The 19,370-nt window shown below is 41.8% G+C and overlaps 1 protein-coding gene across 1 annotated transcript; it reads left to right on the top strand.

The window, feature by feature from the left end:
• The first annotated feature begins 1,411 nt into the window (after window positions 1–1,411).
• Window positions 1,412–18,047, top strand: LOC310855139 (casein kinase II subunit alpha'-like). The gene is made up of 13 exons (XM_083760033.1): window positions 1,412–1,626; window positions 2,834–3,180; window positions 5,585–5,696; window positions 6,191–6,292; window positions 7,394–7,444; window positions 7,648–7,707; window positions 9,293–9,376; window positions 10,009–10,119; window positions 10,271–10,372; window positions 11,926–12,026; window positions 12,217–12,365; window positions 14,099–14,187; window positions 16,915–18,047. The coding sequence occupies exons 2-12, from the start codon at window positions 3,077–3,079 to the stop codon at window positions 14,170–14,172; spliced, it is 1,050 nt and encodes a 349-aa protein (XP_083616159.1). The 5' UTR covers window positions 1,412–1,626; window positions 2,834–3,076; the 3' UTR covers window positions 14,173–14,187; window positions 16,915–18,047.
• The last annotated feature ends 1,323 nt before the right edge of the window (window positions 18,048–19,370 follow it).

The raw sequence follows: 19,370 nt of genomic DNA on the forward strand, positions 1-19,370 counted from the left end.
ATCACAAATGTGATGAGGTCAGCACATTTGGCCTGTGGCTTACTCAACATTTCAAACTAGGGTACTCAAAATGCCAGGGTTCACATTCTGGCAAGTGGACTAGCAGGGCACCATGGAAGCTAGAGGGGACTCTGCGATGTGTGCCCTTGTAGGCTACAAATACAGACGTACAGGGGCAAGTGCTTGTTTGAGAGGGGACGCAAGTAGGCTACTGTCTAGGAACACAACACAAGTCTTCTGGTCTGTGGAATGTAAAATTAGAGCACTGTTTGCTACACGGTTGCTACACTTAAACATGTAAAATAGTGTGAATTAGTCATATTCTATGTAGGTATTTGGCATACAAATTGAGGTAGGACATTTATTTATCACACAGCCTGTAACAAAGGCTTTCACCTAGAGCTCCAAATATGGAGACAACGGAGATATCTAGTGCTGACATCAGCTCAATGTACAAACTCCATATATGGATATGGACGATTAGCATCATCATCGTGACGGGTATTTGGCCGACTGGCATCATCATCGTGGCAAGAATTCAGCTGACCTTGAGTGTAGAGGTAAGAATAATTTGCTACATCGCCCTTCGAAAGAGGCAGGATATCTGGCCTTACAACCCAGTTGCCGTTGTGTCAGAGATTTCAGCATCCCGGTTAAGTTAAGGACACCACTGTGGTGAGTCCTCCTAACCCAGACAACCAGCTCTAGTTTGAGTACCTTTCCTTTAAAAGAAATACCGGTAGGCCTAAGTGTTAAATTGAATGGTAAAATACTTTTTGGGCAAATAGAACATGACCTGTACTTGCCCACCGGGCAAGTGCCTCTGAGACCTTTAGTGTCAACCCATCTTCTCTGTTAGAGAGCCATAGAGGTTGTTTTAGAGCCTCCTACTAGAACTGTCTTCTTCCTGCTGACAGTAAACTGAAAATGTTTTCAAGCTAACCAAACTTGCAGTCATACCACCTGCCTCCAGTATATTGCACCAAGTGAAGCTCGCTACTTATGTTTATTTTTTCTTCTTTCTTTCCTAAATAATTAAATAGACCGTGTTTTAATAATTTAAATACACGAAATTAAATATTTTGGCATGGGGACCCCCTGGAGGCATTATAGCCTACTATACCAATATAGGCTAACTGTTTCTTTCAGAATGTATCTAGGGTACTTGTGTCTTGCTAAGTAAATAAATAGCCCACGTTTTTTTTGCGTATTTTATCCATCCAACTGAATTAAAATACACGTACAGAGTAGCCTACATGTCATGTAATTCGGCAAGGGGACCGCCTGGCACCCCGCCAAGGGCCCCCTGAGCGGTCCCGCGGACCACAGTTTAAACCCCGACAGGACGTCTCTCTCTCTCTCTCTCTCTGTATGAACTGTGAAGAACCTTCGATTACTTCCGGGTGATGTTTACCGCTAGTACTACAGAGACGGTTCTGCTACTGGATTGGAAACCAACCAACCAACCTTTAAGAAACATTATTATTATTTCATTATCTTGGATGAAAACTAAAGCAAGCGGAGCATAAGACAGTGTTCGTAATAATTAAGGCCGTTTAGATGGCTCACCAGTAGCTGCGTGCAGGTCGCTGGAGCTTCCTCTTCAAACAACATTTCCACGGCGAGGTAACGTCCGTCCGTCGCATCGCGCGAGCCTTTTTTATGTCACCGCTCGCGCTGCCCCACCACCACTTTAACGTCATTTATGTCGACCGAATTCACCGAAAAACCCACAAACGGGGCCGTACCCCGACCCTAATTCGTTTCACCCGTGATGTTGGTGTACTTAATGAATGTTTTTAGATATATATTTATTTATTTTATTGACGTTTTTTGTTGTTGCACAATTTGCCTTGTGCTAGTGCTGCTACGCCAGGGGTTAGCTAACTTATTATGTAGGTTGTAGCGTAACTTCACGTGTGTGTGTAACTATGTGTGTGTGTGAGACCGCCGTTTGCGCGAGTTTGGCTCGGTCCAATTACAACTACGGACCTACTACGGTGTTGGCTAACTGCTAACTGGCTTAACGAAGTAGTACCACCTAGTATGGGCATGTCAGAAGATTCGGCGACATTAGCAGATCTACACGAGCTCGCACTATGTCTGTAATAGCTCTGGTCCAAAGGCATTAGAGCTATGGACCAGAGCTAGCACTGTAAGAGCTTGTAGATAGGCTATTTTCATATATACTAGTGATTTGGTGTAGAGGGGAAGGGGACCAAGTACATATCCCTCCCTGGTGGACCGCAGTCAACAAAGTATATGGGCTCTAAGTCTTAAACCCTATATACTTTTTTTTAGACAGGCCTAAACTTAGATATAAATTGATTGTTTGAAAGATGTATTAACACTTAACAGTATGCAGAATAGGTACATTTCAAGCACAACTCAATACAAAAACTGTTAAATGTGGACGACACCATAAAGCATTACACTCGTTTACAATAGGGTCCACCATTTTAATTTCAATTCATCAGAACATTTAGAGACCATCAAAGATCAAGAACCAAGGTGTCTGGCCTTACAACCCAGACCCCTTCATACTGCATGTGACTCCTACACTCCGAGGTGTCTGGCTTTACAACCCAGATGCCTTGCCTAGCTTCACTAAGACCACCGTTCCAATTACACCTGTTAAACATCCTGGTTTAAGTTCTAATCGGACACCACTGAGGCGAGCCCTAACCTAAACCTTTGTCCTTATTGATCCTATTTAACACCATTGTGTGATTAAGTCTTTTTAAGCTTAATGAACAAGGGTAACACAAAGTGCTTATACGCTGTTATTATTACACATTTTGATTAAATGTCTCTGCTCTGTCTCCCGCTGTAGCTGGCGGCCCACCACCTCATCCTGCCGAACAGGCTCCTAAGAGGACTCAGACGGTCTTTAATCGTAGCGCTGACGATCCGCACGGCGAGTGACTTCTGTCACTTAAGGACAAAAGCAGTTCTACAGACCAATGCCAACCTACTCGCAGAGGTCTTAAAACCAGCCGCCCCCAACAGTGTGTGTCCCGCCTTCCCATCCCGTGTCAAGAGCCAACCTCCTCGACATCGAGTGCCTAGGCTCGCCATGCCCGGCTCAACGGCCAGCAGTAAAGCTCGGGTGTACACCGATGTCAACACGCAGAAGAGCCGGGAATACTGGGACTACGATGCACATGTGCCAAGCTGGAGGTAAAGTAACACCAGGCAGTGTTTGAAGCGTATTCTCAAATTTAGATGAGTAGTTGTGTATAACGTCATGCATATCTCCGTGTGTGAGATATCTTTGGGCACGATATCTCTGTTTTTCCAAGGCTGGCGTCAGTGGCACGATATATCTGTTTTTCCAAGGCTGGCGTCAGTGGCGTGATGTACCATAGAAGTACCAGAGTGTGAAAACAATTCGGCCATAGCCACTTTCCCAAAGGTGATGGTGGCTATGGCCATTTGTAGCTGAATGAGTGTTTTTCGTGCAAAACTAATGTTTGCAATTGTTTCGGAATCATGAATAACCCGTTACTTAAAGCATAATTCAAATTAGAAATGTTAGGCCTTATAGGTTTTTAATGGTACCCCAACTTTCAACCACTGAATTTACCATGATCCACAATTTTTCAATACAACAATTTTTAATGTTATTTGGATGACTAAGGATCATAAAACACCTTGAACGATTACTATTGCAATTTATTTTGGGTCAAACCTTAGATTGACTGGCCTATTAGGGTTTCTTTGATTTAGCACTGTCTGGGAACCAGCTGCCAATTCATTTTCAATTCAAAGGAGCTTTATTGGCATGAGAACATTGCCAAAGCAAGTGTCACAAATCACAATACAATCAAAAACAGTTGAAAATGGGTAAAGTATATTCAGTTGGAGTGGGTACAGCATTTTGTAGACAGCTATGTCACATTGCATCGTTATATACATGTTATACAGGGTATAAAGCATTTTTGAAACAAATGGCAGCATTGGTTTTCCGTCACTTTGGGACAAATGGCAGCATTTGTCCCCCCAAGACTATTTAAATGGGGTGGTAGACGCTGCTGGTTGCAGTTCTCAAAGAGGAAACGAGGTGGACGTCTGGTCCGTCATTGGTGATCGGTAGTACACAATCTTCTTGGCAACTCGTGCACTCATGTCATCACAACATTCTGATGAAAATGCACAGCTGAATAACATCAATGTCTTTTGACTTGTCCAACTGGGAGGGAGAAAAGCACACAGGAGATTTGATATGCTTTACACAGCTGCTCTCCCAAATAGTCCTCTGAAGTGCTCTCACATCCCTGTATGTGTCACTGTTCTCCTGGACAACTGAAGGCTTTTGTTGTTGGTCACATCCATGATCAGTTTGTCCTTAAAATGACCATACAAATCCTTGCCAGCTAGTGCTCCACCAGTCTGGCTAAAATGTGAATCTTGATTTTGTTTTCCTCCACAAGAATTGAGATCATGATTCTAAAATCTTCCATGAAAAATCTATTGTCTTTAGTCTGTAGCTGCTGAACATTACTACATTCAAAATGTGGCACCTGGAGCCAAGTAATGTGGTTTTTAAACAAATGGCATCAACGTGCTTGACTTAAACCTCTCTTAAAGTCTCTCTCTCTAGCAAAAACACAAGAGTAACTAAAATGAATTGGACAGCCAACTAGTGCTGCACCGTTCTTCACAAAATGAGATCTCATAGGTGTCTGAATCTAGGTCTCGTTCTTTTTTTGATTTATTGTGCAGCACTATAAGCAATGCATCCTGAATATATCGCCATCCCAAATTATTTTGTGTGTTCGATAACCTGGCACAAATATGCTTACCAACCGCCGTTGTCATGTTGTTGGTTGACATTTGTGTTCCTTCACCTTCACAAATATTTGTTTGTCAAAGTGTCTTTCCAAATATACTTTCTTCGGCAGCAATAGCAATGCACAGATGTTAACAGATGAGACGCATACTGTACATCTTTACAATCATGCATATAATTAAAAAAAAACTTAACTTCCCATTCTGCATGGAAAAATCCAAACTCATTATCAATGCTGTTGTCTGTCTTGCTAACTCTAGTTATTAGTAGCAGAGTAGAGACAGGTTAAACACCTGGATATTGAGATGCTGTCAGTGCCATTCCCATGTAATTCACATTCAAATTGCTCCACTAGTATTGACCAAAAAAAACCTGTGTTGTCATCGACCAGTCTTAAAGACATGGTTGCCCTTCCGTGGTTTGGTTTAGACTAGAGGGAGACTGGGGATAATTCCCTGCTGCATACACAGGTTAAATGCAAATGGAACACTGGGTGTTGCTTTTCTAATGGCCACAATGGCTACAATGATAGCCCATCTTACCCTTAATCAGTTAGTTATAAAGTACGAGAATCCATAGAACGAGACTCACTATGAAGGCAACAGGAACTCTCTGGCAATCACGCTCCGAGAAAAGACGCCAGAGCGGAAGTAGGGGGCGTGGCCATGAATCTCATGTATAGGTTTGTTTTATAATAAAATTACAAGGCTCTCAGTCTAGCCCCTTTTGGTGTTTTAATCATTATGTTATTATTGCTATTAAGATAAATATGTTATTCACTCTTACTTCCAGCAATCAAGACAACTATCAGTTGGTGCGTAAGTTGGGTCGAGGGAAATACAGTGAGGTCTTTGAAGCCATAAATGTGAGCAACAACGAGAAAGTGGTTGTAAAAATCCTCAAGGTGAGCCTCTAGATTTATTGTGATTTTTTCCCGTTATTATTATCAAACCATCTGTGATCTATAGGCCTTCCTTAACCCATTCTGACCGGGCACCCATTTTGGTGTCAGCATCATGTTATGCTTTAGCTATTTAAAAATAGCAGATCTACAAGCTCATATCGCGCCACCGAGTGGCGCGATACGAGCTTGTAGGTCTGCTATTTTTGAAAAATCGAAGAGCGACTGACATTTCTAGAATCTGATCTCAGGTCAGAATGGGTCAATCAGACCAGTGTGTGTCCAGTGGAAACCTCGTATGAATCTGATCTCAGGTCAGAATGGGTTAAAGTATGTAGCATTGTCTAATAATAATGAAACCATTTATCCAACCATAATACCCCCTCATTTTTTAGGACCCCCTCTAAAATGAGATGCGACATCTCATGGGGCTTATCCTTTCAATAAAGATATAATAAATACTATGGCGGATTCCTGATGTAAACATTTGCTTTTAGCCCGTCAAGAAGAAGAAGATCAAACGGGAAATAAAGATCCTTGAGAACCTGCGTGGGGGAACCAATATCATTCGCCTGGTAGATACAGTCAAGGATCCCGTGGTAAGTTTAAATAGTTTGTCCTCATCCTATTACGTTTCTGCTGAATTTCATTTCTCACTTATGTCCTGTTAAGTGGTAATATCCATCTGCTATTTTCATAAATTACCGTATATTACCAAATAGTAGCCCGGGCCGTTAATATGCAAAATCGATTCGGACCCCGGGCTGTTATAAGGAGCCGGGCCGTTATTTGCCATAGGCTGTTAAATTTTTGCACCGGCCTGCACAAGGCCAATATTTGGTTTAACATACAGTAACATGTAGTGCAAATATTGTTTGGAACTCGTATTACCGTATTACTAATAAAAAAAACAAAGCTACAGTAGGCTACATACAGTAAAGCGTTTACAAGTATACTGTACAAAACAACATACTAATACTGTACAGGGTTCCTACCGCCATGAAATTCAGTGAATTATTTTTAATTTTAAAATACAGGCATAGAAAAGCTAATTTGGAATTAAAATGTTTGGATATCATTTAATAAATAACAACCTAACAATATACGTAGTTACTTTTTTACATCTGTTCTTTTTTCCATGTTGTCTTGCTTGGGCGGATTGATAGCATACAATATCCTCATTAATGCATAGGCCTGGAAATGGGGTAAAAATACATTTGGAAATGTTGTAGAATATGAATTGTTAAAAAAAGAAATGTGGGAACTAAACTTGTGGGACTGTAGCAATCTCAATGCTACCAATACTCATCATCCTCCTCCAATTTAGTGCATCAATATTGTACAAGACCTACAAGCTCACAACGCACCGAGGCTCGACGCATTGTGAGCTTGTAGATCTGCTATTTCTTTGCACACCGGCCACGGCTTGCGCTGTTGTGAAATGATCGAGTGGCGTGCAGAGATTTGCAAACTCAACACGGTGAACACGCATATAATAATATAAATGAGGGCTGAGGCTGATTAAGTTTGCAAATAACGGCCCATGGGAGGAGGAGGAGGAGGGCGGTTATTTGATGGAGGCGGTTATTACGCAAAATGGTGTCGGAACCTGGGCCGTTATTTGGTGCTGGGCGGTTATTTGAGCATGGGCTGTTATTTGGTAATATACGGTAAGCATTCTGTTCTCTCTTTTTTTGCAGTCCAGAACACCTGCACTTGTCTTTGAGTGCATCAATAACACCGATTTTAAGGTACTTATCTTTGGCAACAATCATTCATATGAAACTCAAACTACTACAAGGATTCCCATTTATGTGAAGCCACTGTTATGAGTAATTAACATGTAACCCTTGGAAAGAAGCCAGATATCACTGTCATGTAACTAATAACACATAATCTGGTATAAACAATCTATGCATTAATTATTATGTTTTATATAACATCTGTTTTATAGGAGCTTTACCAGAAGTTAACAGACTTTGATATCCGTTACTACATGTATGAGCTCCTTAAGGTAAGAACATTATTTAATAAAGCCAACATAGAGGTGTGCATTGAGCCACAAAATGCCAAACTTCAATGTCAATTCAGATATTATATATCAACTGAAGCAGGGGTTCCCAACCTTTGCATTGTCACGGACCGGCTGACAGTTCATGAAATGTTCGCGGGCCGCACGGGGGGAACCTAACGCTCTCACTGAAGACAGTTGACTGGCCCTTAAATAGGCTACCCACTGATATATTATTATCATATCACATAATGTTATATCATTCACCTAAATGGCGTTATATCGGCAATGATGGTATGTTTTTAAAAGAAAAAGATTTTCAGAAATGATGTGGAAAAGTCAAACATGCAGATTGACCCATTACGGAAACATCATCTTCTGATACTTGAATGTTTTGACATGAAATAATAATCCTGTACCGTCACCGTGTGGTGTTTTGTTTCATTAGCGCGATCGTAATAAATATAGGCTGCAGCTGTTGATCTCTTGATGATCCGCTGCTGCTGCCCGCTGAGCACACGGTAAATATACCAAGGATTGAACAGTGATGTCACTGTTATGCTATGCAACACGGAAGTAACACAGACTCGAAGCCATTTATAAATCACAGTCAGTGACACGTCCACTGACGAATCAGAGTCAACCTTTCATCCGCTGTTTGGAATATCCTTGTTAAGAAACAGTTTAAGGGCGAGATGTGTCGTCGTCGTCGTACCCCCCCCCCTCCCCTGCACAGAAACACTCACGTTTTTCAAAGAGACATATACCTGCCAGACGAGTAGGGAACAATACAAAGGCTGAAAGGTATGCATTTGCATTCCAATGGCCAGGTGATTGAGGGTCGCAGCGTCACTCTATGCACAACGGCAACTCCGCTGCCGACTAGTTCTCAGGTCTGGTTCATGTCCTCTCATGTTTCACAGTCGTGTTTTCAAATTGATTTGATACAACGGGAAAACGTGGGATTCCCTTCTCGCGTACCAGTGGCACATGCGCCGGTCTGCGGACCGGTGGTTGGGAATGGGAACCTCTGAACTAAAGCACTTAAATGCTCCCTGTATTACAGCTTTATTTGTTAAAGCATGTTAATATAATTGGCACCTCCACAGTGGTTAGAGATGGTCTTCATCCTTGTGCCGCCATTATTATTATAGTTTGTATATTGTTGTAATTTAGCATCTTCGCTGCGAAAGGGAGACAATGTACATAAGACATACTACTGATTGTAGCAGAGCTTGGAAAAAGCTTCCAAATGCAATCAGTCCCAAATTTGAATAGCTCATAAGTTATGTACAAACAACAGTCGGGTAATCGATAATAAAAAGAGGGAGATGCCCTCTTATTTCAGGGCTCGATTATCAGTCTGTTGTTAAATTGTTGTGAAACATGTTTGGTGAAACATGTTTTGTCATGCTGATAATTTATGTTATGTAGGTTAGATTAACCCCTCTGGCACCTTTTGATCACCAAATTACATTTGGAAATCTTCTATAAAGTTTCATGACCTTGTGTTGAGAATGCAATGGAATTGATTGGCCAATCAATCCAGTGTCTAAACTTTAGCGTGTGTGTTTGTCTTCTCATAAAGGCTCTGGACTATTGTCACAGTATGGGAATCATGCATCGGGATGTGAAGCCCCATAATGTCATGATTGATCACCAAATGAGAAAGGTACTATCTTTTGTCTATTTCAATCATTTCATGATTGAAATAAGTGAGGACATGTGAAACAAAAATAACTGCTCCCGCACCTGACCAAAGTGATTTCAGCTATTCTAATCAATCATAGTGACGATGCATGATCTGTCATCTTAACCCATTCAGAAAGGGAACCCCTCTTGGTGTTTTAAGCATTATGTTATACTTTGGCTATTGAAAAATAGCAGATCTACAAGCTCGCGGAACACACTTCGAACTTGTAGATATTTTTGAAAAATCTTGAATATGTGGCGCAAATCTTTATATATATATATATATATATATATATATATATACACACACATACATACACGCACTTTCAGAGCAAACATTTATAACTCAAATCTTTGCTTCTGGGGGGTCCCTGGAACAACATATTTTCAGATGGGGGTCGGCGGCCAATTACAAATATTATTGGGGGTCCTTGACATGAAAATATTTGAGAACTGACATATAAACATGGGTTTTTCAGAAAACTGTCAGGATTTAGAAGGCATTTGTAGAATCGATCTCGGGTCTAAACAGGTTTATCGATGCCCGTCTGAAGGTACCTTTAGGCCCTACAGTATAAATAAGGTTAATGTGCATCTGTATCTCTGTCCTAGTTGCGTCTCATAGATTGGGGTCTGGCAGAATTCTACCATCCTGCTCAGGAATACAATGTCAGGGTCGCCTCTCGCTATTTCAAAGGCCCCGAGCTGCTAGTCGACTATCAGGTACAATCCATACATCATTCTGGTACAGAACTATGCTCATTTGATTGTTGATATATATATTTTACCCACAAGAAGACAGTACATATTATAGTGTGCTGGACTGTTACTGTACTAGACTCTTTCTTACATTATTCACTTTGGTGTTTTCCAGATGTATGACTATAGTTTGGATATGTGGAGTCTAGGCTGTATGCTGGCCAGCATGATCTTCCTGAAAGAGCCTTTCTTTCATGGACAGGACAACTATGACCAGGTAACATTATTATTATTGTTATTGTTGTTATTATTATTATTATTTATACATTTAATCAAGGCTGTATTGAAAAATAAATGTCATGTAATCAGGGCTTGACATTAACCTTTTGAGGCACTTGTCCTTCGGAGTTCGGACAAGTACATTTCCCATTCACCTGTCCGGACACAAAGCGCACTTATCCGGAGCACGAGCACACAAATGCATTATAATTAAATCAACTATCATCATTTTTCGACCGTGGTCGAGATCATAAATTTCACAATGCCATGCCAGACTTCCCGGTTCTTCATTGCCATCCCCAGTTCCTGCTTACTGATGCATGTGTCCCTAGCGATGCAGTGTTTCCTGCAGGAAAAGGCCTTGGCATGATGCTGGGCGCGGGGGGACTTTGATTAATTAATAAATTAAGATTGATTTGTATTATTGCTCTTGGAGACACTGGGGGGACACTGGGGAACACTGGGGAGGCACTGCAGGGGCACTGGGGAGACACTGGGGAGGCACTGGGGAGGCACTGGGGGGACACTGGGGGGGCACTGGGGAGCCATTGGGAAGACACTGGGGGGGCACTGGGGAGGCACTGGGGAGGCACTGGGGAGGCATTGGGAAGGCACTGGGGAGACACTGGGGAGGCACTGGGGAGACTAGGGAGGCACTGGGCAGACACTGGGGAGGCATTGGGAAGACACTGGGGAGACTGGGGAGGCACTGGGCAGACACTGGGGAGGCACTGGGGAGAAACTGCAGACACTGGGGAGACATTGGGGAGGCACTCAGGGGCACACTGGGGAGCCACTGGGGAGGCACTTGGCGGAAACTGGGCAGACACTGGGGTGGCACTGGGGAGGTACTGGACATTTCATATCACACACACTATGATTCACTAACCCCCTCACTATCCCCCCCCCCAAAAAAAATAATAATATATATATATATTTTTTTTTTTGGGAAGCTTGGCATGGCGCAATTTATTTTGCCATGCCAACAACATTGTGCAGGAAACCCTGCGATGACATCAGGGAACGACAGTTTTCTACCTCTGGTCTGGTTTGAGGCAGGACTCCAGAGAAGAAGGGAAGATATAAATCATATATAAATCAACTAACTTTAAGTTGGTTTTGGTGAATACATGTTTTAATATTAGATTATCAGTTATAAGTTATAAGACCTATAATGTCTGTGATCTTACATACATATCAAGTATTCCAAATACACAGCCATAGAATAGATCAGTCCTATCCATAACAATATTGTTGGCACAGAAAAAATGAAACCAAGAGTCTCTTGTCCAATGGACAAGTACAGTTTTAATGCACTTGTTCGGAAAGATTTATTGGTGTCCCGGACAACAAGACGAGCCTTAATGTCAAGCCCTGTGTAATACATGTTTGTCCTGGAAAATTATATATTATCTTGGTTGGTTGGTTGGTATGGGTAGTTGTCACGTATGTACATACAGAATATGTTATTAGATTTCCTTTTCTTTCTTTTTTTTCTGTTTCTTTTTTGTCTCCAAGCATTTTGCATTTCTGTTGTCATTCTTGTTTTAGCTGGTTCGCATTGCTAAAGTTCTGGGGACAGACGAGTTGTTTGGCTACTTGCACAAGTATCACATAGAACTGGACACTCGCTTCAAAGATCTGCTTGGCCAGTAAGTACACGATAAGAAACTAAAATATTATAATACTGTCACATTTTCTTTATTAGAAAACACGCTTTGCTAGTTCAAAATCTTTACATGGAGAATTCAGTTTGAAAGCCCTGAAGTTCAAAGGCAATTTTTGTCACACTTAACAGTTTTGTGGTATTGACCTCCAGTGTTTCACTTGTGTGTCCTCCAGGCAGACCAGGAAACGCTGGGAGCATTTTGTCCAGACGGAGAACCAGCACCTGGTGAGCCCTGAGGCGCTGGACATGCTGGACAAGCTGCTACGCTACGACCACCAGCAGAGGCTCACAGCCGCCGAGGCCATGCAGCACCCATACTTCTGTTAGTATCACACTATGCCTCATTGCAGCACCCATACTTCTGTTAGTATCACACTATGCCTCAATGCAGCACCCATACTTCTGTTAGTATCACACTATGCCTCATTGCAGCACCCATACTTCTGTTAGTATCACACTATGCCTCATTGTAGCACCCATACGTCTGTTAGTATCACACTATGCCTCAATGCAGCACCCATACTTATGTTAGTATCACACTATGCCTCAATGCAACACCCATACTTCTGTTAGTATCACACTATGCCTCATTGCAGCACCCATACTTATGTTAGTATCACACTATGCCTCAATGCAGCACCCATACTTATGTTGGTATCACACTATGCCTCATTGCAGCACCCATACTTATGTTAGTATCACACTATGCCTCATTGCAGCACCCATACTTCTGTTAGTATCACACTATGCCTCAATGCATCACCCATACTTATGTTAGTATCACACTATGCCTCATTGCAGCACCCATACTTATGTTAGTATCACACTATGCCTCATTGCAGCACCCATACGTCTGTTAGTATCACACTATGCCTCATTGCAGCACCCATACGTCTGTTAGTATCACACTATGCCTCATTGCAGCACCCATACGTCTGTTAGTATCACACTATGCCTCATTGCAGCACCCATACGTCTGTTAGTATCACACTATGCCTCATTGCAGCACCCATACGTCTGTTAGTATCACACTATGCCTCAATGCAGCACCCATACCCGTCCTGTCAGATGAGCAGCGATTAACACTCCTAGTAATTAATTTTCAATGTTGACGTCGAGGGGCGACAACACAAGCGTATTTACGTGATCGCGGCCCCGTGAAATTGTCGCGCGCATGCTCGTTTCGTGCACGCGACTGACTAGACCTGGATTCTGTTTAGCTTTTTGAGTGGTGCAACCACTCCTATAGACAGCTGTGTGTCCCTGGCTGGCTTGTTGGCTGGCTGGCTTGAGCACGAAAATAGCGTTTGGTTGGTTTTCAACACCAAGTGTCACTGTTGCGCATCCTAACACACACACACACACACACACACACACACACACATATTAACTGAATATATGATGGTTTCGGGTGTGTACAGTGACGGTACAGTAGAGGGACCCCCACACAGTACCTCTGTCATTTCTCAACCATTTCGGATGCGGGTGGCTCGCCGGAACCGGGCCGGCACCCTGGGCACGTTCCTGTGGGTCTGGAACTTCCGGGTACTCCCCCACACAGAGTTGCACCACTCATTTCACACAGGTGCGATTTTTGTTTTGTTTTTTACGCTTGAGTTGTCATGCACCTCTTGAGCACATGTGGAGCAGAGCTGTCGTTGATCCAGGCAACAACGTCTGCGTTAATCGATGCCGGTCTGAAAGGGTCTTCATAAGTTCATATTGTGGCCAACGACTCGCTTGCTGGCTAGATCATTCTGAACTTAGCTTGTAGAGATCTCTGGTGTCGGACAGAAATATCTTAGCTCCATATTTTTACATTTTGTGTAAATGAATGTTCTACGTCATACTTCATACTACAGCGTTACACAAAGGCGACAAAGGTATTAAATCGTGTCTCTTTCAGCCGTGTTTCGAGCTTGCGGAACTTCTATTTTTGTATTTTAATCCTGAAAAGTAACACATTTCTGGACATTTCTAAAGTACAGAGACGATGTGAGGATTGTGTTGTTGTGGCTGAATTGCAGTGGTGACGATTGTGTATTTCCCCTGCAGATCCTGTGTTGAAAGAACAAGCAAACACAAACACGGACAGCACAAAGGCAATAAGCAGCTCCAATGCAACATGATGAGAAGAATAGGAGGTAATGCATTTAACACTTTTCTTGTTCAGCTGTCCTAATTGAATATTTACCCGATATATTCTCTTGTTTGAACAATATTATAAGCTGTAGCAGTTTTAACCATATTAAAAAAACTAGAAATACAGCCATAATAAATGGCTATGTGTATATCGAGTACGTCTGGTTAGGACTGTCATGGTTAAGAATGTTAAGTGGGTCAACGCCGCAGCTTGTGGTACTACAAACTATTTTTATCTGCCTTTATTTAGACCAACCTTCCTTATTATAAAGTTTTAAATTATGTTCATGTGATGAAGCGGTCTCAACACTCATCATGTTGCACTGATGCACTCATAGTTTCAATTTCATATGGCTGCCAAAGTTGCAGTGCAGAGGACCTCTGGAATTGAAATATTTGACAAATATTGTAACTTGGTAACTTGGTAAGAATATTCAGCATCACTCATGACTGCATAATCCTATGACATGATTTTTTTCCTTAACCCATTCTGGGTTGGGAACCCCTTTTGGTGTTTTAGGCATTTATTATGTTATACTTTAGCTATTGAAAAATACCAGATCTACAAGCTCATAGTGCGGCACTCAAGCTTGTAGATCTGCTATTTTTTTTAAATCGTGAAAATGTGGCACAAATCTTTGAATAAATATATATATATATATATATATATATATTCTTTCAGAGCGAAAGTTTTTAATTCAAATCTTTGCTTCTGGATATGTAGTCCCTGGAACTACATATTTTCCGATTGGGGTCGGCGACCAATTACATATATTTTTGGGAGTCCTTGACATGTAATTGTTTGAGAACGACTGACAGAAACATGGGTCTTTTCAGAAAACTGTCAGGATTTAGAAGACATTTGTAGAATCGTCCTCAGGTCTAAATGGGTTAAGGCCGACCTTGCATGCCAGTGTTTGTCTTCATGAACTCCGTTAGACTAACTGAACTGTCGTCATTGCGTTGAGCGAGCCATTTGTTTTACAAACATGGATGGAATCCAGACATACAAAAGGGCATGTCATGTTTTGACACAGATGTGATTTGCGAACATGTTAACAACTTTATCATAGTTTGTCCCACATAGACTTATCTGTCTCTCAGCAGAAATCCTGTTTCACTTATGTGCCTTCCTTTTTTTTTTTTTTTACAGCACATGTGTACAATGAATGTAGGCCTAGCCCGGAACGGGCAGGAACAGTATCCAAATGAATCGGGATCTTTATGGATCATCGGCATACGCATTAAAATATTAAACATTAAATGCAACACAGATACAAATTCCAAGTGTATGAGCAGTGAAATGTTGGTGCAGCTGCCTGCAACGAGGAGTAATAATAAACTGTAATATCCAACATAAAATACAGTATAGGTAAATAAAGAAGGTAATACAAACTTAAGTAATGAAAGTTATAATACAGATACATATGGTACACTTACTTCTCTAAGTGTGGTGAATAACCATAGACTAATGCAGTGGTTTTCAACCATTTTCAATTTCATATCAAGGGTCCATTATTTATTCGGAATTTGAGCCACGGAGGCACCGACCACCATTTGATGACATTTAGCCTCTCAGACCCATTTGAGTCACGTACCACCATTTGATGACATTTAGCCTCTCCGACCCATTTGAGCCACGGACCACCATTTGATGACATTTAGCCTCTCAGACCCATTTGTGCCACGGACCACCATTTGATGACATTTAGCCTCTCAGACCCATTTGAGCCACGGACCACCATTTGATGACATTTAGCCTCTCAGACCCATTTGAGCCACGGACCACCATTTGATGACATTTAGCCCCTTAGCTCTGGTCCATAGCCTTCTACTGCTTCTACGATTCTGCCCTGCGCAGTAAGGCTATGGGACTTTCCGTTTTAAATCTCAAATCGAAATCAGACCAGCCTCTCCTCTTTGGCGTAAATAAAACGTTTTTGCTACTCATCAAAACAAAGGCCGGTTGTGTCATTAGAAAGCCTACTTTCCTTAGTGGACGCACTCTGAGCCCCCCACCACACGTATAAACGGTACTTTTTGGCCATAAAGGACACAACTCGCCTTTGTTTTGGTGAGTAGCAAAAACGTTATTTTTATTTACGCCAAAGAGTAGAGGCTGGTCTGCATTCATGCGAGTGGCGGAAGTTGAGAGTAACATAGCTCTAATGCGCGCATTAGAGCTATGGACCAGAGCTATTAGCCCCTCAGACCCAAAACTAAATAATAATTTGTTTGTCGTTAATAATATCATATTATGTCCACAATTCCATGCTGTATTGATGTTGGTACCATTAGGAGAGATAACAGGCAAACGTTGATGTCAACAACAATTCTACATTCTCTAATTGTGTAGACCTCTTGTAAACTAATTAATGCAGATGTTTAACAATAATGTAACTTGGTTTATAAATTGTTTTTGTTCATTTTACGCTCTCAAGAGTTCAAGATCTATAAGGGTCCCTTTGGTTATAACTCCCTACCATTTAGCTGGGGACCACCTGGAACCCCCTCAAGGACCACTGGTTGAAAACCACTGGACTAATGCATAGTGTACAGTATGTATACTAATAGACATTTTAGAATTGCACCTTCCCTGATAATGACGATCTATAGAATAGACCGAATGTTATCTTCTACACAGAGTATACAGTTTAAGAGTTCCTAGAATTATATAATGATGCAAAAATGATGTATTAATTTCCCCCCCCATCTCCCCATCTGTTCAGGGAGAACCTTTGTTACCTCAACTTGTGACCTTCTGGTGGCAGAAACGTCGGCCTCGCCATACTGGAGTAAGATCAAACACAAGGTTCAACCTAAACACAACCTGGGGGGGGGGGGTGGGGGGGTTGATTGGTGCCGCTCGGTCATCTACCACCACCACCCCCCCCCCCCTCCTCCCCCACTACCTTCAACTTGTTTTTAAAAGAGCAAAGTGACTATTGTTGGATCCGTTATCAAGCCGCTGTTGTGCTGTCAGATGTGTGTTCGTCATTAAGACGCAGTGTGGTGAAACCTGAGATCCAATTACAGGTAATGGCACTGAAGTGACATGGAGGCTCTTTTTCTGCTATGGATAGAACAAATGCTATATTGAAAGAGAATAAACCATTTTTATTTAAATGTGTGCGTGTTCGACTGTTGGTATTGATTAAATTGAAATGTATAGAATAGATAAGCATCTTTTATAGGACGAGTGGCTGACTACTGACATCAAAGGATGACATTGTGATTTAACCATATATCTGTCTTTGGTATGAAATACAAATTGGGCTACTTGGTTCTATGGTTAAATGTCACAATAAGAATATATATATGCTATGCTGATGTTGCAAATGCCAATTTGATACATTTTCCTATATTTTGCAGCTACCTCTTATAACTGGGAAAAATATATATTGTCCTACCCAGGAGACACATATGGCCGTTTTTAGACATTTCACAAGGGTGGTGCAAGGTTTTTAGCGCACAGCACAGAAGATACGTGCGTGGTGACTGCACTAGGCTATTAGACCTGGTCTGATCTGGTCTACATACACTGCAGTCACTTTCTGACTATTATTACTCTACCAACAATTTGCCTGACCATGCCTCATTTTAAGACCAACATGCCCATGCGAGCGCAGTTGGGTACAAATGCATTTGGCACCTGCACAACGTGGGCACTGGGCACAAGAAAGACCAATGCCTCTGATGTAAACTAGCAATGACACTTGTGCTACGTGCCAGCTTTGTTGGGAGTAAAATAGGGCTCATAGTTACATGATTTACTTATACTTACATTTAGCCAAATTATCCATTTACAATGGATAATAACGAGCAAGTATTGGTCAAATTAAATGTTATACTTTTTATCCTGGTTTCTGACTTGTGTATAACTGATTTTGAAAACTGTATGGACGTCTTCTGGGTTGTTGGGGATTGTCTACTACAGAACATCACTTGAAGTGCACATAGTCTTGGTCCAGTCCGTCAGCGAGTCTGTCACTGACCCCCCCTCCCCCCCACAAAATAAACAAAACGATGTAGCTACTCACCAAAACAAAGCCTGCTAGACCTTGGTAAAAGTCTATTCTCCAAGCTGGGAAGCGTCTCGGGTTCCCATCTTCTCTCTAAAATGCACATTTGTGCCATTTTAATACAGCAATGTACCGGACAGAGTAACTTCTACTACGGCATTTCCAGGTTGTGCCTGCGCCGATGCATTTTAGAGAGTAGCTGGGGACCTGAGACGCTTCCCAGCTTTGAGAATAGACTTACCAAGGTCTAGCAGGCTTTGTTTCGGTGAGTAGCTACGTCGTTTTGTTTATTTTCGGGGGATTATAAACCTTCCACGACAGCGGGAAATGTAGCTAGAGGGCAGCGGAGGCGGTCCCCACAGGTCGTCTGTGCGCTAACGCACTGGACCAGAGCTAAAGTGCACGCAGAAATGTTTTCTATGAAGAGCTATACAATAATACACAGAGGTTGCTGGTCATGTTTGTGGTACAAAACATCTAGGGGTCAGGGTTTCAGAGTGATCAGTGCAGCAAGCGCAGACTTTTGCTTTTAATAAATAAACTGGAAAGTCAGGTTGATTTCCAGAACGTAAGACATTGTGCAACATTCGTGCATTACAAAAGGGTGCATTCGTTAAGGCTTGTCACCTGCTTGGTCAACGCCAGTGAGGTCAGCATCACAACTCGATCAAAATTGAAAGTATATCTGCTTTTCACAGGGTTAGATTGTAAACAAAGCAGAATAAATACTTTTGAAATGCCACATTTATAACTTTTAAAATGCAATATCTCTGCACAAATTGTCCCATTTTGTACATCTAGTTATTGGACATCAAAACAAACTGGCCATTACTGTTCTTCACATTTTTCTGTGTTGGTCTTGAGGTTGACCGTCAATCTCAAGATTATCTGAAATCCGTGCTGATTGGCCCAAGCCATTAAACGAATGCCCTCACTGACATGTAAGTAATAAATAGATTAAAATGCGTTTACAAATACATAGCTCACTACAGCAGATGGTTTTAAACCCATCAAAGGCAAATGAGGAGGCCAATGCATGTGATAGATCAGCTTTGGATGCGTGATGGTATGTTAAAACCATGTAGCAAATTATCTTGTCACATTAGAATTACAAAATGGCATGGGGACAGGTGACGTCACAGTTGATGTGAAAGACCACCAAG

The sequence above is a fragment of the Protomyctophum parallelum genome (genome assembly GCF_964188405.1).
Source record: "Protomyctophum parallelum genome assembly, chromosome: 2".
NCBI lineage: Eukaryota > Metazoa > Chordata > Actinopteri > Myctophiformes > Myctophidae > Protomyctophum > Protomyctophum parallelum.